Source organism: Talpa occidentalis, unplaced genomic scaffold (genome assembly GCF_014898055.3).
Source record: "Talpa occidentalis isolate TD23 unplaced genomic scaffold, MPIMG_talOcc4v2.1 talOcc4.15, whole genome shotgun sequence".
In the NCBI taxonomy this organism is placed as follows: domain Eukaryota; kingdom Metazoa; phylum Chordata; class Mammalia; order Eulipotyphla; family Talpidae; genus Talpa; species Talpa occidentalis.
Window position 1 is genome coordinate 53,448,523 of NW_023601543.1, and position 20,424 is coordinate 53,468,946.

Here is a 20,424-nt window from a genome sequence, read left to right on the forward strand (position 1 = left end):
CGACCAACAAAAACAAACTACGCAGCAAGCGGGACTGTGAGTGGAAAGGAACTATTTCAGCCACCACACCCCGTGAACGGGAGCTGTGGAGAACCCTGCAGGATTCGCCTCAGAGGTGAGCTCCGGGCGCCATTAAAGAGAGCCCCCCTCCCCCAGGAGGAGACCAGCACCAGCACACAGCCCCGGGCCGCCCAGTAAGCTTGCCCGGAAAAGCGGCGCGCTGGTAAAGCAAACACAGATCAGATCGGGATCGCGCGGAAAAGCAGTGCGGTTGAAAAGCAAACGCAGATCGGGATCCCAGCTGCCCAGGTCCCCGCGCCTGCTACCTAGGCATGCGGGGAGACGCGCGCGAAGACCCTCACTGAGGTGAAAGTCCCTCACTGAGTAAACAGGAACCAGGCACCCAGGCACGGGAGTGGGGTGCAAAAGACTCTATTCTGTGGACACTGAACTGGGCTACAGCCCGCGTTCTGGACCTGAGGGCTTTGGGACTGAGACCCGGGGCACGAAATTCGGGGCGTGGGTTCTCCACGACAGTGGGGCACAAGGCAGACACAGCACCCCAAAGCCATTGAGGTTTACCCTACCATTCCCGCTCTCTTCCCTGTCCCATGGGGTGGAAAATCAGCTCCCCAAGGGCTCTAGGAGAGACCTCTGGCGCCACCTAGCGACTTGAAACCAACAGAGGCTCCTGGAGGAGCCAGTGGCCAGCTGGGGAGTTAGCCTACGCCGGGCCCCTGCCAACCAGTAGTCTGAGCCTACAGGGGGAGCGAGCACCCACAGCCGGAGCAGACCAGGCGCGCAAAAGAGTGTGCCTGAGACCGGACGCGCAGGGAGTGTGTCCCACATCACCATTTTAGAACAGGGACATTTCTTCAGTAAAGACTACCTGCAGAAGGCTTCCTCAGGAGCCAGGGGTGAGCGGGGGAATTTCGCCCACGCCAGACCCCCTCTGGCCTGCAGTCCAAGCCCAGAGGGGGAGCAGGAACCCACCGCTGGGGGAGACCAGGCACACAGGGGAGTGTGTCCCCACATCGGCATTTTAGAACAGGGACCTTTCTCCAGTAAAGACTGCTTGAAACTGACAGATGGCTCCTGGAGGAACCAGAGGGGAGCAGAGAAGCTCACCCAAGATGCCAGCCAGTCCCAGCAACACAGTGTCCCAATGCATACGGCAAATTAGAAAACAGACAGTAGGGAGTAGAAGAACCACACGCAACCTAGCAACTCCCCAGAGAAAAAGCACACCACAAAAAGAAAACCAGGCCCCAGATTGCAACGACAGTAACTTGGAAGAACTTCTGAGCCTTCCAGAAAGAGAATTTAAAATTGCCGTGATTAAAAAACTGACAGAAGTCATAAAGGAAAACAATGATAAGGGAAAAATAATCAACGAAAAGAAGAATGAAATTGAGTCCCTAAAGAGGGAAGTAAAGGAAATGCAGGAGATCAAAGAATTAATGGAAGAACTAAAGAATTGTGGGAAAAGCAATGAAAGCAGAATAGATGAAATGGAAGAACGAATAAGTTCTCTTGAAGACACAGAAATAAAAAGAACCAAAACAGAAAAGGAAAGAGAAGTACGAAGGAAAAAGAACGAAGAAAGACTTCGCAAACTATCTGACTCCATGAGGAAAGGAAATATAAGAGTTATAGGAATTCCAGAAGGAGAGGAGAGAGATGTAGGAACAGAGAAAATATTCAAAGAGATAATTGAAGAGAACTTCCCAAATGTGAAGAAGGAGCTGAAAATTGATATACAAGAAGCAAGAAGAACACCAAACTTCCATGACGAAAGGAAAAATACAGCAAGACACATAATAGTAAGGCTCCCAAGAATCCAAGACAAGTAAAAAATAATGAAGGTGGCAAGAGGGAAGAAACAGATAACATTCAAAGGAAAGCCAATCAGGCTGACATCAGACTTCTCCAAAGAAACACTATGGGCAAGGAGAGAGTGGAGGGCATAGTCAACAGATTCCAAGAAAACAGATGCCAACCAAGAATACTCTATCCCGCAAAGCTCTCCTTCCTCTATGAAGAAAGAATAAGGACCTTCCCAGACAAACAGAAACTCCGGAATTTCATTACAACTAAACCCCCACTCCAAAAAATACTACAAGGAGTCCTAAAGCCAGAACCTCAGAGGGACAAATAACAATGAAAGAAGGCAAAAAAAAAAAAGTTATTAAAAGAATAAATAAATAAAATCAAAGGAAAGACAAACACAATGGCAAATACAGATGCTAACATATCAATATTAACTCTAAATGTAAATGGACTAAACTCTTCAATAAAAAGACACAGAGTTGCAGCCTGGATTAAGAAACAAAACCCAACCTTTTGCTGTCTCCAGGAAATAGATTTAGCTACAAAAGATAAAAATAGACTCAAAGTTAAAGAATGGAAATCAATCCTACAAGCAAATGGACCAAAAAAGAAAGCAGGAACAGCTATACTTATATCAGATAAAACAGATTTCAAACGCAAAAAAATAAAAAGAGACCCCAATGGTGACTACATTATGATCAAGGGGACAATACTTCAAGAAGAAATAACACTCATTAACATATACTCACCAAACGAAGGAGCACCAAAATATATCAGACAACTGTTGTCCTCTCTGAAAACAGACATCAGAGAAAACACATACGTAGTGGGAGACTTCAACACACCACTATCAAGAATGGATAGATCAACAAGACAAAAAAAAAAGTAAAGAAACCAAAGCTCTAAATAAGGACCTAGAGCATTTGGGCTTAACAGACATCTATAGAACAATAAACCCCAAAAAAATGGAGTACACATTTTTCTCAAGCGCACATGGATCATTCTCCAGGATCGATCACATACTGGGGCACAAGACAAACATCAACAGATACACCAAGATTGAAATAATATCAACCATCTTTTCTGACCATGAAGGCATCAAACTATAAATAAACCATAAAAAGTAGGCAAGGAACTTTCCTACCTCATGGATATTAAAAACCACACTACTGGAAGACCACTGGAAAATATATAGCAATAGAAGCTCACATCAAGAAACAAGAAAGAACTCAAAAAACAACCTAATCTCGAAGCTCAAAGAACTAGAAAACTAACAACAAAAAAACCCCAAAACCAGTAGAAGAAAAGAAATAATAAACCAAAGCAGAAATAAATGAAATTGAAACTAAAAAAACAATCCAAAAGATCAATGAAACCAAAAGCTGGTTCTTTGAAAAAATCAATAAAATAGACAAACCCCTAGCCAGGCTCACAAAGGAAAATAGGGAGAAAGCACAAATAAACAGGATCATCAATGAAAGAGGAGAAATCACAACGGACACAGCAGAAATCAAAAGAGTAATCAGTAACTACTATAAACAGTTATATGGAAACAAGTTTAACAATCTAGAGGAGATGGACAAATTCCTACAACTCTACAATCACCCAAAGCTAGATAAAGAAGAAACAGAACACCTAAACAGACCAATTACAAGCAGCGAAATTGAAATGGTAATCAAAAACCTCCCCAAAAACAAAAGCCCAGGACCTGATGGATTTACAAATGAATTGTACCAAACATTCAGAGACCAATTAGTGCCAATCCTTCACAAACTCTTCCAAAAAATTGAGAAGGAAGGGACAATACCAAACACGTTCTATGAAGCCAAAATTACACTAATACCAAAACCGAACAAGGACAACACAAAAAAGGAAAACTACAGGCCAATCTCCCTAATGAACACTGATGCAAAAATCCTCATTAAAATTTTAGCTATCACAATCCAACAATGTATGCATAAGATAATTCACCACGACCAAGTAGGATTCATTCCAGGGACACAAGGATGGTTTAACATCCGAAAATCAATCAACGTTATCCAACACATCAACAAAAAGAAATATAAAAACCATATGATAATATCAATAGATACTGAGAAAGCATTCGACAAAGTGCAACACCCATTCATGATAAAAGCCCTTGAAATTCTTGGGATACAAGGAACATACCTCAACATCATAAAGGCCATCTATGACAAGCCAACAGCCAGTATCATTCTCAATGGTGAAAAGCTGAAAGCAATTCCATTAAGATCTGGAACAAGACAAGGATGTCCACTCTCACCACTGCTTTTCAATATAATACTGGAAGTCCTAGCCAGAGCAATAAGACAAGAGAAAGACATCCAAGGAATCCAAATAGGAAAAGAAGAAGTCAAACTATCACTATTTGCAGATGATATGATAATATACATAGAGAACCCCAAAAACTCCACAGAAAAACTAATTCAACTCATCAATCAGTTCAGTAAAGTGGCAGGATACAAAATCAACACGAAAAAGTCAGTAGCCTTCCTATACACAAACAATAAAACTGAAGAAGAAGAAATAAAAAAAAACATCCCTTTTATTATTGAAACAAAAAAAATCAAATATTTGGGAATAAATCTAACAAAAGAGGTAAAGGACCTATACAAAGAAAACTATAAAACACTGTTAAAAGAAATAGAAGAAGACACAAAGAAATGGAAAGACATCCCCTGCTCATGGATTGGAAGAATAAACATTACTAAAATGGCCATCCTACCAAAAGCAATATACAGATTCAATGCTATTCCAATCAAAATTTCAATGTCATTCTTCAAAGAAATAGAACAATTATTGATGAAATTCATATGGAATCACAAAAAACCCCGAATAGCCAAAGCACTCCTGAAAAAAAAAAGAAGGGAATGGAGGCATCACACTCCCAGACTTCAAACTATACTACAAAGCCATAATCATCAAAACTGCATGGTATTGGAACAAGAACAGACATACAGACCAATGGAATCGAATAGAAAATCCAGAAATAAACCCACAGATTTATGGTCAACTAATCTTTCACAAAGGAGCAAAGACTATGCATTGGAGCAAAGAAAGTTTGGTCAATAAATGGTGCTGGGAAAACTGGGTCGCTACATGCAAAAGAATGAAGCTTGACCACTACCTCACACCATACACAAAAATCAACTCAAAATGGATTAAAGAACTAGACATAAGACCTGAAACCATAAAATATATAGAAGGAAATATAGGCGAACACTACGTGATTTGCACATCAAAGACATCTTTACAGACACATCACCCAAAGCAGTGATAGTGAAGGCAAAGATAAACAGCTGGACTACATCAAATTAAAGAGCTTCTGCACAGCAAAAGAGACAATAACAAAAACAAAGAGAAACCCCACCAACTGGGAGAACATTTTTGCACACAACACTAATGATAAAGGACTGATCACAAAAATCTGCAAAGAGCTGATGAGACTCAACAACAACAAAGAAAATAATCCAGTCAAAAAATGGGCAGAAGAGCTAAAAAGAAACTTCTCTGAAGAGGAAATGCAAATGGCCAACAGGCATATGAAAAAATGTTCAACATCACTTGTCATCAGGGAAATGCAAATCAAAACTACCATGAGATACCATCTTACACCAGTGAGAATGGCACATTAAAAAAACTAGCAACAGCAAATGTTGGCGAGGGTGTGGAGAAAAAGGAACTCTTCTGCATTGTTTGTGGGAGTGCAAACTGGTCCAACCACTATGGAGAGCTTTGTGGAGATTTCTGGACCTTCTAAACATAGAGCTTCCATATGATCCAGCAATTCCACTCCTAGGTATTACCCAAAGGACACAGAAACATCAATTCCAAAGAACACCTGCACCCCTATGTTTATAGCAGCACTGTTTACAATAGCTAAGCTTTGGAAACAGCCAAATGCCCAAAAATAGATGACTGGATCAAGAAGATGTGGTACATATATACCATGGAATATTACTCAGCATTCAAAAAAGATAAACACATGCAATTTGCATCAACATGGATGGCGCTGGAAGGGATCATGCTCAGCGAAATAAGCCAAAAAGAAAAAGAATAATACCGGATGGTCTCACTCATAGCAGGAATCTAGAAAACTTAAATAAGGGACCAGGAAAATGAATAACTATAAGAAAGTGAAAATCAAAATCAACAAAAAACTATGAACCAGAGACACTTTTTGGGGCGGGGGCGGGAGGGGAGGGATTGCGTTCAGAATGGGGGGGCTGCAATTGTATGGGGAATATAAAAATAAAATTTATTATTTAAAAAAAATAAGGAATCAATGACCATTTTCACAAGCAATAAGTTCCATCATACCTCAGAATAGAAAGTCAAAGCCAATCCTAAGGGAAGTTGTGTATCCTGTGGGGTACACTTTCTCCCATGCACAGTATCAGTTAGAGAAGTTTGACACTGCAGGGCTGTCGGTGTGCTAAGGCAGGAGTGGTATACCTCATCCCTAGGGAACCCTCAAAAGACAACTACCAAACTACTATTCCTCTACAGGAATATCTAATTGGAATTTATACAACCAGAATAAAACCTTAAAACCCAACATCACTTTCCATTCCTACCATCAGCCACCTCACTTATGGGATTTCTCAGTGGACTGAGGAAGTTCTCTTGTGCTTCTGAGGAACTCATTTGCTGAGTCCTTGATTCCTTCTTTGAGTGAGGGGAGTGTATCTCCCCAAGGCCCACTCTGAAACTATAGGATTTATTAATTCTTGTCTTCTGAGATGTCTGTGGATACCTTTTCATTTATCTGCCAGAGATACTGGAGCAAAGGTAGCAGCAAGAGGAATCATAAATGCTGTATAATGGAAGACAACTGCTGCGGATTTTCACACACATGTGCACTTGCATACACAATGACAGACAGCCACAAGTGTGTCTGCATTCACAAACATACTCATAGACACACTCATAGACACACGGACCTACCTGGTAAGACAAGGCTCTCTCTCACACATCCACCCTTCACACCCACACCATATGTGTATACATATACACATTATAGACACACACCTAGAGCTACTTATGGACACATTGCATAGACATAATTCAATCTTTGTATTTATCTACATCACATGAAGAGAGGTATACCATGGATATTTACTCAGTACATACATAGTGCCTAGCATATTAGCACAAGGTCACACAGATCTCAGACAAAGTCACATAGATACTCACATACATATACACCAGAGACATAATCTGAGGAGACATGCACACTCTCATATAGACATGCCATAAACACACTATAAATATATGAAGAGAGAAACTATAGAGACTCCCACACAGGCATATTCTCAGTTGCTCAAACACCCTGTACACATACTTACACAAACACACTACATAAATTGAGACAAATACACAAGCACAAGACATCGGGCCTTAACCATACCACACATCATAAGCATACTGCATACACACAAGCACACACAGTCACAAACCCTTAAGTCCACATACTTATATGTACAATGTACACCTACAAACTTATTGAGGAAAAGCACAGATACCTGCCACCATACACTTAGCCTGAACACACTCACTCTCACATTGTCACAGTCATATGCCCCATGCACACACAAACACACATACACTTGGATGACAAGCACAAACATAGAACTGTGTTCACAGAGACCTAGATGCTCATGTGCTGCTGCTCCACAGTCACTGACCTCAGAACTATGGGAAAAGCTGTGAGAATTTCACCTTATGAATACTTTTGTCTCAGGGTGTCTGTGAGGAGATGACCTATGAAGAAATTCAGGAAAACTACCCTGAAGAATTTGCACTACGAGATCAAGACAAATATCGCTACCGCTATCCCAAAGGAGAGGTAAAATTTGGAAGGGTGACTTGACTCCTAAGATTCCTCCCCAGTATTCCACTCCAACTATGAGAATTCTCTAGTTTCCTAGACAGCTTTAGAAAAAGGGTAAAGCACATTTTGCAGCAGCTGCCATCATGCAAGTCACATGATTATCTATCTATCCCTTGGCTGCCTCAGATTCTTGGCTAGATGTATCAGATTTTTTTTTAAAAAAAGTTACATGTTTACCTTCTTATTCCCTCTCTACTTTTGGGAGAGATCCTTTATCCTAGATGTTGTTTCTTTTTTTTTTTAAAGATTTCTTTATGTATGCATACAAGAACTGGGGTACAGGCCAGAGGTGCAGAGGGTGAGAGGATTCACCAGAGACAGAGTGGGGAGCAGAACAGGCAGACTGACTGAAATACACTGCCGAGGGGAACAGCGGGCAAGATAGGACAGGCCTGCTGCACCATGTGTGTTGCTCCCTGGCCAGCCTGGGATCCAACTGGTGCTGCACAGGCAGCGGACTGCCTCACAGTGCTGTGCTTAACCCCTTGAGCCACCAGGGAGTCCCTAGATGTTGTTTCTTATCCTTTCACTAAAATCACTTAAAATAGTTCTACTTACTGTAATTTTCTGAAGTGTTAATACCAAGGTATGTAAAGTTCCAGTCTCTCTGAACAGTGGGTTGGAATCCCAAGGTACGGTAACTAAGAGTTGAACCAACTTTGCCACCACAGAAACCAGGCCATCAATTCCCTATATCCATATAAAGTGAATCCTCATTGTTTTCAACCTACCCTCCATTTAAATAATTTCATATTTATAGCATTTACTAGTCGTACTCCATGTATGTTATAAAGCCCTAGGAAAAACTATTAGAGAAACAGGACATATGGGAAGATAAAACAATAGGTATGCTATATTACATAGCACTTGGGTATTTTTTTATCTTCTTTCTCAGATATTATAAGGTTAATCTGAGTTTGTATCATTTTTTAAATATATTTTGAGGCTATGTTATTAGAGACATACAAAATTAAAGAAATTATATCCTCTTAGGCAATTATATGCTTTATAATTATACAGTGAGGAAACCTCTTTTCTGCCAATAGTGCTTTTTGCCTAAAAGTGTATTTTACCTAATATTAATATAGTTATGCAAAAATTCTTCTGGATAGTATTTACCTAGTTCATCTTTATCTGCTCATTGTCTTTCAATTTCTCTGTATTTTTGTTTTCCATCTCATGTAAACAGCATGTAGTTTATTTATGTAGATATTATTATAAACTGAAAATATGTCTTTTAATGGTAAGTTTTGTACATTTATTTTATTTAATTACTGATATCTTTAAAGTTATTGTTTTGTTTTGTGCTCTGTATGCTTAGTTTATTTTTCACTTTTTTAGGAATAGAGTTGCTAATCTATAATTAATTTATATAATTTATTTCCATTATTTTTTGAGGTTACTTTTGACATTTGAAGTTATATGATTAACAAAATGTTAAGCTTAAACTTCAACCTTCCCCTAAAACAATATAAAAACTTTAAAACTCTGGTCATTACCTCTCTCAAAGTACACGATAATTACTGTTCTGTATTTTAGTTGAACTTGTTGTCAATCTCCTAATGAATTATAATCATTATTAAATCATTTGTTATTTTATACAGTGTTTATTTAGATTTAACCACATGTTCACCAATTCCATTGATTATTCTTCCTTCTCACATCTCAAGTCTTTCTTCTGGATTTAATTTCCATCTTCCTTTATAAGTTTCTTCAGTGAGGTTCTATTAATAATAAACTCATCTTTCTTTTTGTTTAAAAATATCTTTGGGAGGAGGGTCCCTGACCCTAGATGCCATTTTGGTATAAAAGTCTAGGCTAACAGTTGTTTTCTCTTAGCAGATATTAGCCCCAGTGTATTTGCACTCCTGATGTGGCTAAGAAGTCTCTTATTAATCTAATTGCTGTTTCTTCTTTCTCTGACTGCTTTTAAGGTTTTTGTGTCTTTATTTTTTTTTTAAGTTCCATTCTGATATGTCTAAATATTAAATCCTTTTCATTTATCTTGCTTGAGGTTAGTTAGACTTTCTGAAACTGAATATTAGGATTCAACATCAATTCTGGAAAATTGTCATAACTTACACAATTAATTATCACCATCTCACTTTCTATTTTCTCTCCTTCTGTAAATGCAATTAGACCTGTTAGTCCTGTTTCTATCTTTTGTGTCTCCTAACTTTTTGGTCTTATTTTCAATCTCTTTGATTCATTCTGAGTGATTTCTTCAACTTTATTTTCCAAGTCACTGTTTCTTAAGTTGTATCTAATCTATTGTGTATTTAGTTTGCAATTTTAATGAATATATTTTTCATTTCCAGAAATTCTAATTATTTTTCAAATTTACATCATATACTTGATAGCATCTTTTTCCTTCCTTACATTTTTATTTTTTTAAATATGTATTTATTTTTGCATACAAGAGCTGGGGTACAGGCCAGAGATGGGGGGGTGAGAGGATTCACCAGAGACAGAGTGAGGAACAGAACAGGCAGACTGACTGAAACACACTGCTGAGGGGCGCAGCGGGCGAGACAAGAGAGGTCTGCTTTGCCGTGTGGGTTTCTCTCTGGCCGGCCGGGGATCGAACTCATGCTGCAGAGGCTGCTGATTGCTTCATAGTGCGGTGCTTACCCCTTGCGCCACCAGGGAGGCCCTCCTTACATTTTTATTCCACATTTTATTTTGTTAAAAAATTTAAACATTTGTTGCATGTTGTAGATCCTTCATCTTAAGTTTTTAGGGATCTTTCTTTGATATTTCTGCTTATTTTCATGCAATATACTTTATTTTCCTTGCATGTTATGTGAAATTCAATTTAGCAAAATTTTATCTGGGAAAGTCCTATACAGCCTGAGTTGAGAGAATTTACATTCGCTTCATCCAGACACTCTTAGGAGCTAATTACTTGAAATCATTTTGTATTAAACTCTCAGTTTAGCATTATGTAAAACACACAAGTAGTGTAATTCTGAACCACAAACCAAGCCAAGAGTAAACTTGGGGTTGTACATTCCTACAGGAGGTTTCTCTTAATTTTTTCCACCAAAAGTCAAGTAGAGACAGATAGATTTTCACATTGTTTCCTTTGTCTGTAAATATATTATTTTTCTAGTTTATAACTTCACTGAAAATGTAGTCATTTGAGGGTTTCATATTTATGTGAGCGTCTCAGTACCAACTTCTAGCATGTGCACCTAAGTCTTTGTCTCCTGTCTATATAAAGTTTTTAAAAGTCACAACTTTGGCTGTTGTGATTTACAAATGCCTCCAGGGAAGTTTTGGCTTTTACAAACATTAACCACTCATTTCCCCCCAAGTTTTTCCTTATTTTTGGAACCCTGTATTCATAATGTTTATTTTTTTAAAGATCAGCAATACAGTTGAAAAGACTATGTTATCTAGTTTTCTAGGAATATTGTAATGGAAAATTTTACTTTTGTTATTGTTGTCCAGTCCACTAAATTGATTGCCCCCATTTAATATATGAGAAACTATGACTCTAAGAAGTAAATCGCCTAAGATTGTACTGCTATGTCAACAACTAGTGTAGTTTGGCATCAGAACCAAATTTTCCTGATTTCCTAGTCTAGAGTTCTTTTCCTCTGGGCAAATGTGTTTTATCTCCCTCTCTTATGAAGAATTTTTCTCATTTTTAGTCTTATGAGGATCTGGTTCAGCGTTTGGAACCAGTTATAATGGAACTAGAACGACAGGAAAATGTACTGGTGATCTGCCATCAGGCTGTCATGCGGTGCCTCTTGGCCTACTTCCTGGATAAGAGCTCAGGTACCACTCTCCTCTCTGTTATGCTAGGGGGAAATAGCTGTGATTTGAGACCCTAACATCAGTTTATATCTTAGTATTTAAAATCACAACACCCTGGACAAGGATGCCTGAATTCAAGTTCTTGTTCTCTCACATACCAGATTTGACAAATTACTATAACCTCTCTGGCCTCAGTTTCCTTATCTGTAAAATGGGGATACTGTGAAGTTGTGTAAAGGGCAAAATCATGAGAGTCCAAAGCCACACTGAAGTGTGCAATGTCCTGCAGACTTGGATTTCCTCCGTGGTGCCAGCTTCCAAGGGCATTTGTAAAACAGAGTCATCCAGAATGGGAAGCCGGAAGCTGAGAGCTGACATAGTTCAAGTATTTCCTCTGCCAGGGCCTCGATCTCCTCACTGAACAAGGTGATGGAGTTGGGGTGGGGGTCCTGTGCTTCTAGATTTCTGACACCAGGCACATCTCTACTGCTAGCGCTACCCTGTGTGCTGTGAGATGGTGCAGAACCCCTGACTGCGGACGAGGAGATGGCATCTCTGAGAGAAAAAGTGACTTGTCCGAGGTCACGGGGCTCAGGAGGCAGGGAGAGGTGTGGATCTCAGACACATTCCAGAGGCCCTTCCCTCTCACACCTATGTGGAGTTTGGTGCACACAGACACCTGTTTGCTCATTGCCTTACCCATGTCCTACCTGCTTAGACGAATATCCAGGCCCCCAGCCCACTAGGCCCAGAGAGACCACAAGGCTGAGAACATGGGACCCTCAGAGTATGTCCAGGGTCTAGTCCGAACCTGAGCCATGAGAGATGGAACTTGGGGGTGGAGAGCGAGACAGGCTCTGCCCAGGTCCTTTGTCCCCGGGGTGGCCAAACCGGGTCAGAGACTTCAGGCAGGTCACCTCCCTTCTCCCAGTGTTTGCCAAGTGTGCACCTGGGAAAAGTTACCCCGCAGGGGATCAGCGAGGGTGAAATGAGAGAGTGCACAAAAGGCCCCTCCCTACGCCCAACCTCCATGATAACAAAGATGAGGAGGAGGAGCAGGATGGATGCCCAGGAAATCAGGAAACTGACATGGCAGGACCCCATGAGGTTGGTTGCGGGCCTTGAAGGCCTGGGCTGAACCTCAGGTGCAAGGAAGCCCTGAGGGGTGGTGATCCAGACCAAGCAACGAGGAAGAACTGGGCAGTATGGTCTTCCTGGATGGGTGAGAGTGTGGAGTCAGCAGAGCAGCAAGGGGTGGCCTTATTGCCCCTATGACACCGTGAGCCCTCAGAGGCAAGGTGGCAGCCCACGCTGGGCAGAGCACCCACGTGCCTCAGAAGGCTCTATGTCCAGACCCACCTCCCACTTCCTGGCCCTATGACTGAGGCATGTTGTTCCCTCCCAGAGCCTCAGGGTCCTCATCAAGAACAGGCCTGCCATCCCTCCTCTCAGGGCTGGCAGGTGAGTGAACTCCAGGCCCACACAAGAGATGGTGTGGGATTATTCAGAACACCTTTGTGACTCCAGGAATGCTCCTCCATGAGCAAGTGTAGGAGGAGTCAGAGCACACGACTGCCAGGATGCAGGCACAGCTCATCCAGGGGCCCTGGAGCAGAGCAGGGCATCAGAAACCACTGCTGTGCTGTGCCTTGGCCTTTGTGGCAGGGGAGTGTATGTGGAAAGCCCATGCTGGGGCAGGAGGTAGGCTACCTCCACCTCCCTTCCAGGTGGCCCGCCTGACCCTCCTGGGGACGCACAGTCTGTCTGCACTCCCCAGGGTCCTCCATCCTCCTGCTTTGGAGACCACCTCTCTTGATAGCTCCCTCCCTGCCCACCCTCCCCTCAGCACTGTCCCCTGCAGAGTGTGGGGCGAGTAGGCCCCTGGGGAGGCCCACCAAGGGGTAGGGTGTTGGAAGGAGGCTGGAAGGGGGAGGTGGTTCCTTTCCAGGCACCCTGTCCTGAACTCTGCTTTTCCTCCCTTTCAGATGAGCTACCATATCTCAAATGCCCTCTTCATACAGTGCTAAAACTCACACCTGTGGCTTACGGTGAGTGCCTCTACCTTCATCTGGAGAAAAGCAGACAGAGGCCATGAACATGTCTCCACTGCTTACTAATTTCCCTGCAGAATCATGGGGGAGGTTCCCTGGGTGGGTCTTTGGGTGCTCTGGTGGTGGTAGGACTGGTGAAATGAGATTGAAGAAGGACTGGAATGCTCTAAATCCAGGGTCTGGTTCCAAGTTTCACTGTCTCTGCCAGAGAACTGAGCAAGAGTTCCAAGGTTTAGAAGGAAACCAGAGGAATAAGTATAGGTTGATGCCAGATTGAAGAAAGGCTCAAAGACTATCCTGGGCAGTTTAGACTCTCTTGGGGCATTAGTTAACTATGAAATTTTCATGAGCAAGGAAGAGAAAAATCAAATCTCTTCTGGGGTGTGACAGGGCAGACGATGTACTGCAGCCTGGAGTAGGCTGCCATCCATATGGCTGGAGATAAGCGGGTTTCCATAGGCAACGGGCCTCCTCTGGCAGGTCCAGGTCCCACTGATACTACCCTTCTTCTTGAGGCTCCCCAGAATTCCCTTGTGACCTCCCACACTTCTGGTGTTGCCACAACAACATTGTCCTCAAAATAAACTCTGCCTGTGACCCATCACCCCAAGGCAGTGGCCCTAGGACTCATCTGCCACTTTGGCACCTAACACAGCTCAGGAGATCTACCAGGCTCCATCCATAGTTGTTTATTGATTAAATTGCTGCCTCATTGACCACGAGACTTTGGGGAGTCCCCAGAATTCATCTCGTCTCATCTCCTTCCCATTCCCAACTGAGCATCTGAGGCCTGTAGAACTCTGAAACTTTTATTAGGGGTAGGACTGGGAGGACACCCTGTTGGTTTCCTCTTAGGCCTGCGGTGGGCCCCAAAATCACACATCTGGTGTAAAGTCCCTCCCTACAGGGCAGTCACAATCTGCACATAGGCCGAGCTTGGGGTGGGGTGGTGATGACTGATGACGGGGAGGGAATGACACCTCCGGCAAGAATTGTACTCACCTCAAGGGCTTCTGGATTGATGGCTTGTTCTTTTCTGAGGTTGCAATGTGGAGTCCATCTACCTGAATGTGGAGGCTGTAAACACACACCGGGAGAAGCCTGAGGTAGGTGAGGGACTTTGTGTCACATGGTTAAAGCCTACCTGTCCCCCACAGAAGCCACCCCAACCCCACAGAGCTTGGGTGCTTTGCACTGGCAGTAGAATAGCCAGCACTCAGAAATGCAGAAAACACAGCCCAGACCCCAGGCACTATAAAGACACAGACTAGAGGAACCCTGCCCAAAAGGCCTCAGGCTGAGATCCTTGGGGGCTTGCTCAAAGAGGGGTCAGGATCCAGGCCTGCCTGAAAGAGGGTAATGTGATAGTGAGGACAAGGGGTAGTGGAGGGGCTGGGCTCTGTCTCTTCCCTATTAATCCTGGCTCTTTCCATTCCAGAATGTGGACATCACCCGGGAACCAGATGAAGCCCTGGATACTGTCCCTGCCCACTACTGAGCCCTTTCCAGGAGACTTCTCTGTCCTCACAGTCTTCTATTTCTGGAAGTTTTTCTCCTTTCTCTTCTCCTACTTTGAGAAGACTCTGGATTTGGCCTCTCTGAGAGAACCCTTCTTCTAGCCCATTGAGAGCACCAAAACAGCTCTAGATTTCTAGCTACAATCAAGTAGCTGTACAACTCTGGAAGAGGCTTTTTCTTTCTTGATTCATATTACCTGATCAATAAAGACTTCTCTTATTGCCTGTAAGAGGAGAGAGGTCATTTTGAGACCACCCACATAATCTTAAGATCCTGATCCTGTGAATTGACTTTGGTGCTGTGGGGGTATAGAATGGATGAAGTCTTCCTTTCTAGGAAGAGTTTTGGGTAGCACATTCAAAAGTCAAGGGGGAGATACATCCCTGTGAGTGCCTATAGGCCTTGTTCCTTGGCAGGCAACATGACTGAGGAAAGGACACTTTCATCCATGTGCTCACAGAAGAATCTGCACTTGAAACACATTGTTCCTTTCTTCTCCAAATCTTGCTGCCATCCTGGGTGATTTCGATATCTACATAAATGATCCAAACAATATTCTGGCCTACCAGTCCCCTGTCCCCCATCAACTTACAGTGATCATCACCCCTTCAACTACCCACTCCATGAATCTATTTTTTTCTTTTTTTTCTTTCTTTTTTTCTTTTTTTAAATTTAAATTTTATTTTTATATTCCCCGTACAATTGCAACCCGCTTATTTTGACCCCAATCCCTCCTTTCCCTCCCTCCTACCCCCATAGAGTGTCTCTGGTTCATAGTTGTTTGTTGACTTTGATTTTTACTTTCTTATAGTTATTCTTTTTCCTTGTCTCTTATTTAAGTTTTCTAGATTCCTGCTATGAGTGAGACCATCCGACATTTTTCTTTTTCTTTCTGGCTTATTTTGCTGAGCATGATCCCTTCCAGTGCCATCCATGTTGCTGCAAATTGCATGTGTTTATCTTTTTTGAATGCTGAGTAATATTCCATTGTGTATATGGACCACATCTTCTTGATCCAGTCATCTATTTTTGGGCATTTGGGTTGTTTCCAAAGCTTAGCTATTGTAAATCTTAACATTATCTAAACTTCTCCCCATTCTAATTTCTTGCAAGCACCCCATTATCTTACCACTGGCCCTCCAGTCCTTAAAACCTGCATCATTCACAGGGTCCTTAGCAGTGTGCTTCCTTCACAGTAGGCATGCATGTAGAATTCCTTGAATGAACAATATTTGTCCTTATACTGCATGAAATATGTAGTGCAAAGTATGGTCCTTTGATTCGATTCCTCTACTGTCTCCCAATCTATAAGTTCTTTCCCTCCTTGTTGCTCTTCCATCCCTAATTAGTTGGAATCCTGCATTCTCTCTCTTCAGCCACTCACCACTCAATATAGGCAAGTACTAGTGTCACAGTGGCAAAGAGACAGACTCATAGACTTGTTGCCTTTGTTCCTTTGTCTTTACATTGCAACTATCCAGCAAGACCATCACTTTTTCTTAGGTTCTACTACAGAAGCAAATGTACATTTATCTGTTTCCATAGTCACTCTTAAATTCTGTTCAAAGTCACAGTCACCTTCTATTTTCTAGCACCCTATTCCATCCCATCTACTCAGGGATGGGTTACATCAGTCTCTTACTAACTATTCCATATCTCTCTCCTATTCTACTCCATTTGCTTTTGCCTTCACAGTCTATGCAACATGCTCAGTCTCTCTCCTATCCTAAGAAAATCCTATCTTGTCTCTGTGTATACCTCCAATGGCCTCCCACTTTATTCCTCCATTCTTACAAAATATTATCAAAATGAACCTATACTTATTGTCCAGAGTTCTTTGTCTTCTGTTCCAGAACTTCCCCCTACACACCTTTGTTGAAGCTGTTATTCACTTGTCTGGTAAGCTTTCTATCCACTGAAGTCATACTTACCTTTTAGCCTAAAGCTGGGGCCCATGTTCAGTAAACGTCACACTGATCTCTAGCTCTTCTATGAACCCCAATTGTCACTCACAACAACCCAAACACATTAAAAGACAGAAAAATCTCTGATTCATTTTGCAAATTGAACATAACTCTGATACCAAAATACAATAGCACACACAAAAAATCACACAATAAAGCAGAATCAGCAAACATATTTTTCATAGCACACAAGCCTCAGATTATTGATTATAGTAGCTGTTTATATTACTCTGAACAAAGATTCCAAGGATGTGTACCCTTGGCTCCATGAGAAAGCCTATTGCAATTCACTAACAAGAACACATTTTAGCACCAAATATACTGTTTTCTCATACTTTCTTCTTTGTCCCTACCTCCACACTCTGCCTTGCTACTTCAAAGTTTTGTTAATGTCTTCCAGCTCTTATTTCCATCCTCATCGACCTTGTCTGTGGAAATGTTGTAATTATTCAAAACCTCACCATCCATAGGAAAAGCTGGGACCAAGGCTGGTGGCTCTACCACCATAGCTAGTACAAGTGCTTACTCCACTGCTATTGTAAGTAGAGCTGGTGCTGCATTCTCCAGGAAAACCAGTGTTGGTGTTGGAACCACTGCCTAAGGCAATGGTGGTATTCAGTCCTCTCTGAAATTTGGTATTAGGCCCACTTCCAAAACCATCACTGATGCTAAGGTCACCACTAAAGCCAGCAGCAGTGTGCTGCCAAAACCAGCATTGGTGCCCAGTCCAACACCAAGATGACTGCTACTAAATCCAGTGCTGGTGCTTAACCCATTTACCAAAAGTGGCACTGGTACTAGGACATAAATTGGTATTGAAAGCACTGCCAAAGCAGAGACCAATGAGGGGAGTTCCACCAAAACCAATGCTGGTGCTAGGAGCTTGTCCAAAGTAATTAGTGGTGCTAATTGCCCCACTGACATCAGCATTGGTGCTGAATACTGTGGATAGCTGATGAAGTTCTCAGCTATTAATGAAGACTTGGATTCTAAATGAATTTGCAAGAGGGGGAGGGTGGGGAGAGTGCCATTGAGAGCAACTCGCTTTTACTCTTCCAGCACAAGCTTTTATTAAAGGTATGAACAAAGGCATAAGAAAATAGCACATGATTGTGTTTATGCTTATACAAATTAATAAATTATTGCTGGAACAAGCTTTTCTACTTAACAGAGAACATGCGCACAAGCCAGTATGTCCTCAGAGAACAGGAGTCAATTCTGCAAAGAAGTTCTGTTTGCAGAACTTCTAACCTCCTGGAATTCTGTATGCAGAGTAAACAGGTACTCTCAGGTACAGCCAGAGAACTCTGGCTCCCTTTAGGGCAGCAGGCTGCCAACACCTGAACACACTGCCAAAGCCAGAGTTGGTGCTGCATGGGTTGTTGGAGTTGGTAATGACAGCACTGCTAAAACCAGTACTGTATTGAGTGTACCACCAAAGCCAACACTTGTGTTGAGTGCACCACTAAAGTATGCACTAATGTTGGGAGAACCACCAAAACAGATAATGGTGCTTAGCATACTGCCAAAATCATCACTGGTCTTAGAAGAGCCACTGAAACAGTGACTGAATATGTTGTCAAAACTAGCAATGGTGCTAAGAGAACCACCAAACCAGATACTGGTACTGAGTGTGCTACCAGAACAGGCACTGGAGTAGGGAGAGCCACCATAGCAGACACAAGTGTTGAGTGTGTCACCAAGCCAGTACTGGTGCTCAGTGTACCACTAAAACACACTAGTGCTGTGTGCCTGACCAAAGCTAGTGCTGCTGAAGCCAGTTGTAGTGCAGTGTCTCTAAAGCCAGAATAGCGCCATTGGTAATGGTGTTGAGTGGGCTACTGAAACTAGAGCTGACCCTACCACCAAAATTGGCACTGGTACTAAGTGTGCCACCAAAGTTAATGTTGGCTTCCCTACTGAAACTAGAACTAATGCTGACTGCACCACTGGGCACACTACCAAAGTTAAGGCTAGTCCCACTGTAACAGGGTGGTCCCCAGGAAAAGGGGAAGTTCCAGGTTCCCTGCCCCACTCAAGGGAGGGTGGAGCTGAGCAGGGAGAGGAGAAGCAGCAGAAGAGACTGAGGAAGGAAGGAGCAGGATGGAGCCAGGAGACCTGGAGGAGACCACTGAAACTAGAGCAAGTGTTGGATGTGCCACCAAAGTAAATGCTGGCTGCAGTGGTGAATCTGGCACTGATTATGGGTGTGTCACCAAAACTAATGTCAGCTCTGCTGCTGTGGAAAAACTATTTTGTTAGGCTGGAAAGGACCAAACGACACTAAGTACACGTAGGTGCAGGTTTATTGTTACTACACTAGTGGGCTACAGATAACAGAGGTTTCTCTCCTTGAAAGATCTGGACCCTGAATGAATACCAAAGTTTTCTTTTATACTCAGTCTAACATGGGTTACAATTTGAAGGTCAGATGGAAGATGAGAAAAGGGGGAGTTTCACTAAAGGGGAGAGGGGAAAGGGCCAGCAGAAGATAAGAGTCTGCTTGCTCTTCTGTCCCCCCTCCTCTTGGAATGCATCCTTGTCACCAAGAGGGGAACTTGCAAATGATGAGAAAGTAAACTTGCTAATTGTGCCAGGTGGCAATGTTCCTCTAATGGGCCCCTTTTACTGCATCAGTTGTTTCATTGTTTTCCCCTTCACTATTAATTTCAACATAACTTTGGACATTTTCCACTTCACTGCCACTGATGGAAGATTAAAAATAGAAAAACTGGAAAGGAGATACAAGGTCAAGAACCTAACTCACAGAAGGAGGTAGGGGTAGAGGGGATTAGTGTAAGCCATTAACCCAGTTATAGAAGCCAAGACCCTTAGGCATCAACGCCCAGGTCAGGAGGTGCAACACCCAGAAACTATCAGATTTCTAGGAGTGTAAGGAGCACAAACCATCCACCCACAAAGATGAGCCCCTCCCTAAAAATGATAAAACCTAAAGCTGCCCCACAGCAAATCTGTCTGCCCATCTGTGACTATGCAGGTGCTTCCCTTCACCAACTCTCTCCCTCTGCAGGGCAGCAGCTTCCTGCCTGCCCGTGACCTGCACCATGCCAGGACTTCTCTTCACTGACCTCCCTCAGTGGAGGCAACTCTCCTCAAGGCCATTTACCTGCAACCATGCAGGCCTCTCTCCACAAACCTGTCCCTTTCCGGGCAGCTCTTTCTGCCTGCTTGTATCTATGCAAGTGTCTGTTACTCTTCTGTCCCTTTTCCTAATAAACCTGCTCTTTAAATATAACTAACATCTCTGCCTCCTGGAGAAACTCACTGGGAAACACACCACATGCCGCTGAAAAGGGAGCTCTGGTGAAACCTTTCCCAGAGTGAACCCAAGGACCCCTGTAAAGGCTGGACTGGACACAGT

The 20,424-nt window shown here is 42.6% G+C and overlaps 2 protein-coding genes across 2 annotated transcripts in view; one reads left to right on the top strand and one right to left on the bottom strand.

Annotated features, from left to right (window-relative positions):
- PFKFB1 (6-phosphofructo-2-kinase/fructose-2,6-biphosphatase 1) overlaps positions 1–15,068 on the top strand; it is a 98,361-nt gene extending 83,293 nt beyond the window's left edge. The window contains exons 9-13 of the mRNA XM_037513052.1: positions 7,595–7,699; positions 11,401–11,530; positions 13,495–13,557; positions 14,602–14,666; positions 14,999–15,068. Coding sequence (XP_037368949.1) covers positions 7,595–7,699; positions 11,401–11,530; positions 13,495–13,557; positions 14,602–14,666; positions 14,999–15,058 — 423 coding nt within the window. The 3' untranslated portion in view covers positions 15,059–15,068. The remainder of the gene's footprint in view (positions 1–7,594; positions 7,700–11,400; positions 11,531–13,494; positions 13,558–14,601; positions 14,667–14,998) is intronic.
- A 2,722-nt stretch (positions 15,069–17,790) lies between these two features.
- TRO (trophinin) overlaps positions 17,791–20,424 on the bottom strand; it is a 37,958-nt gene continuing 35,324 nt past the window's right edge. The window contains 6 exon segments of the mRNA XM_037511664.1: positions 17,791–17,977; positions 18,383–18,461; positions 18,464–18,748; positions 18,751–18,852; positions 18,855–19,025; positions 19,172–19,239. Of these exon segments, the coding sequence (XP_037367561.1) occupies positions 17,791–17,977; positions 18,383–18,461; positions 18,464–18,748; positions 18,751–18,852; positions 18,855–19,025; positions 19,172–19,239 (892 nt within the window).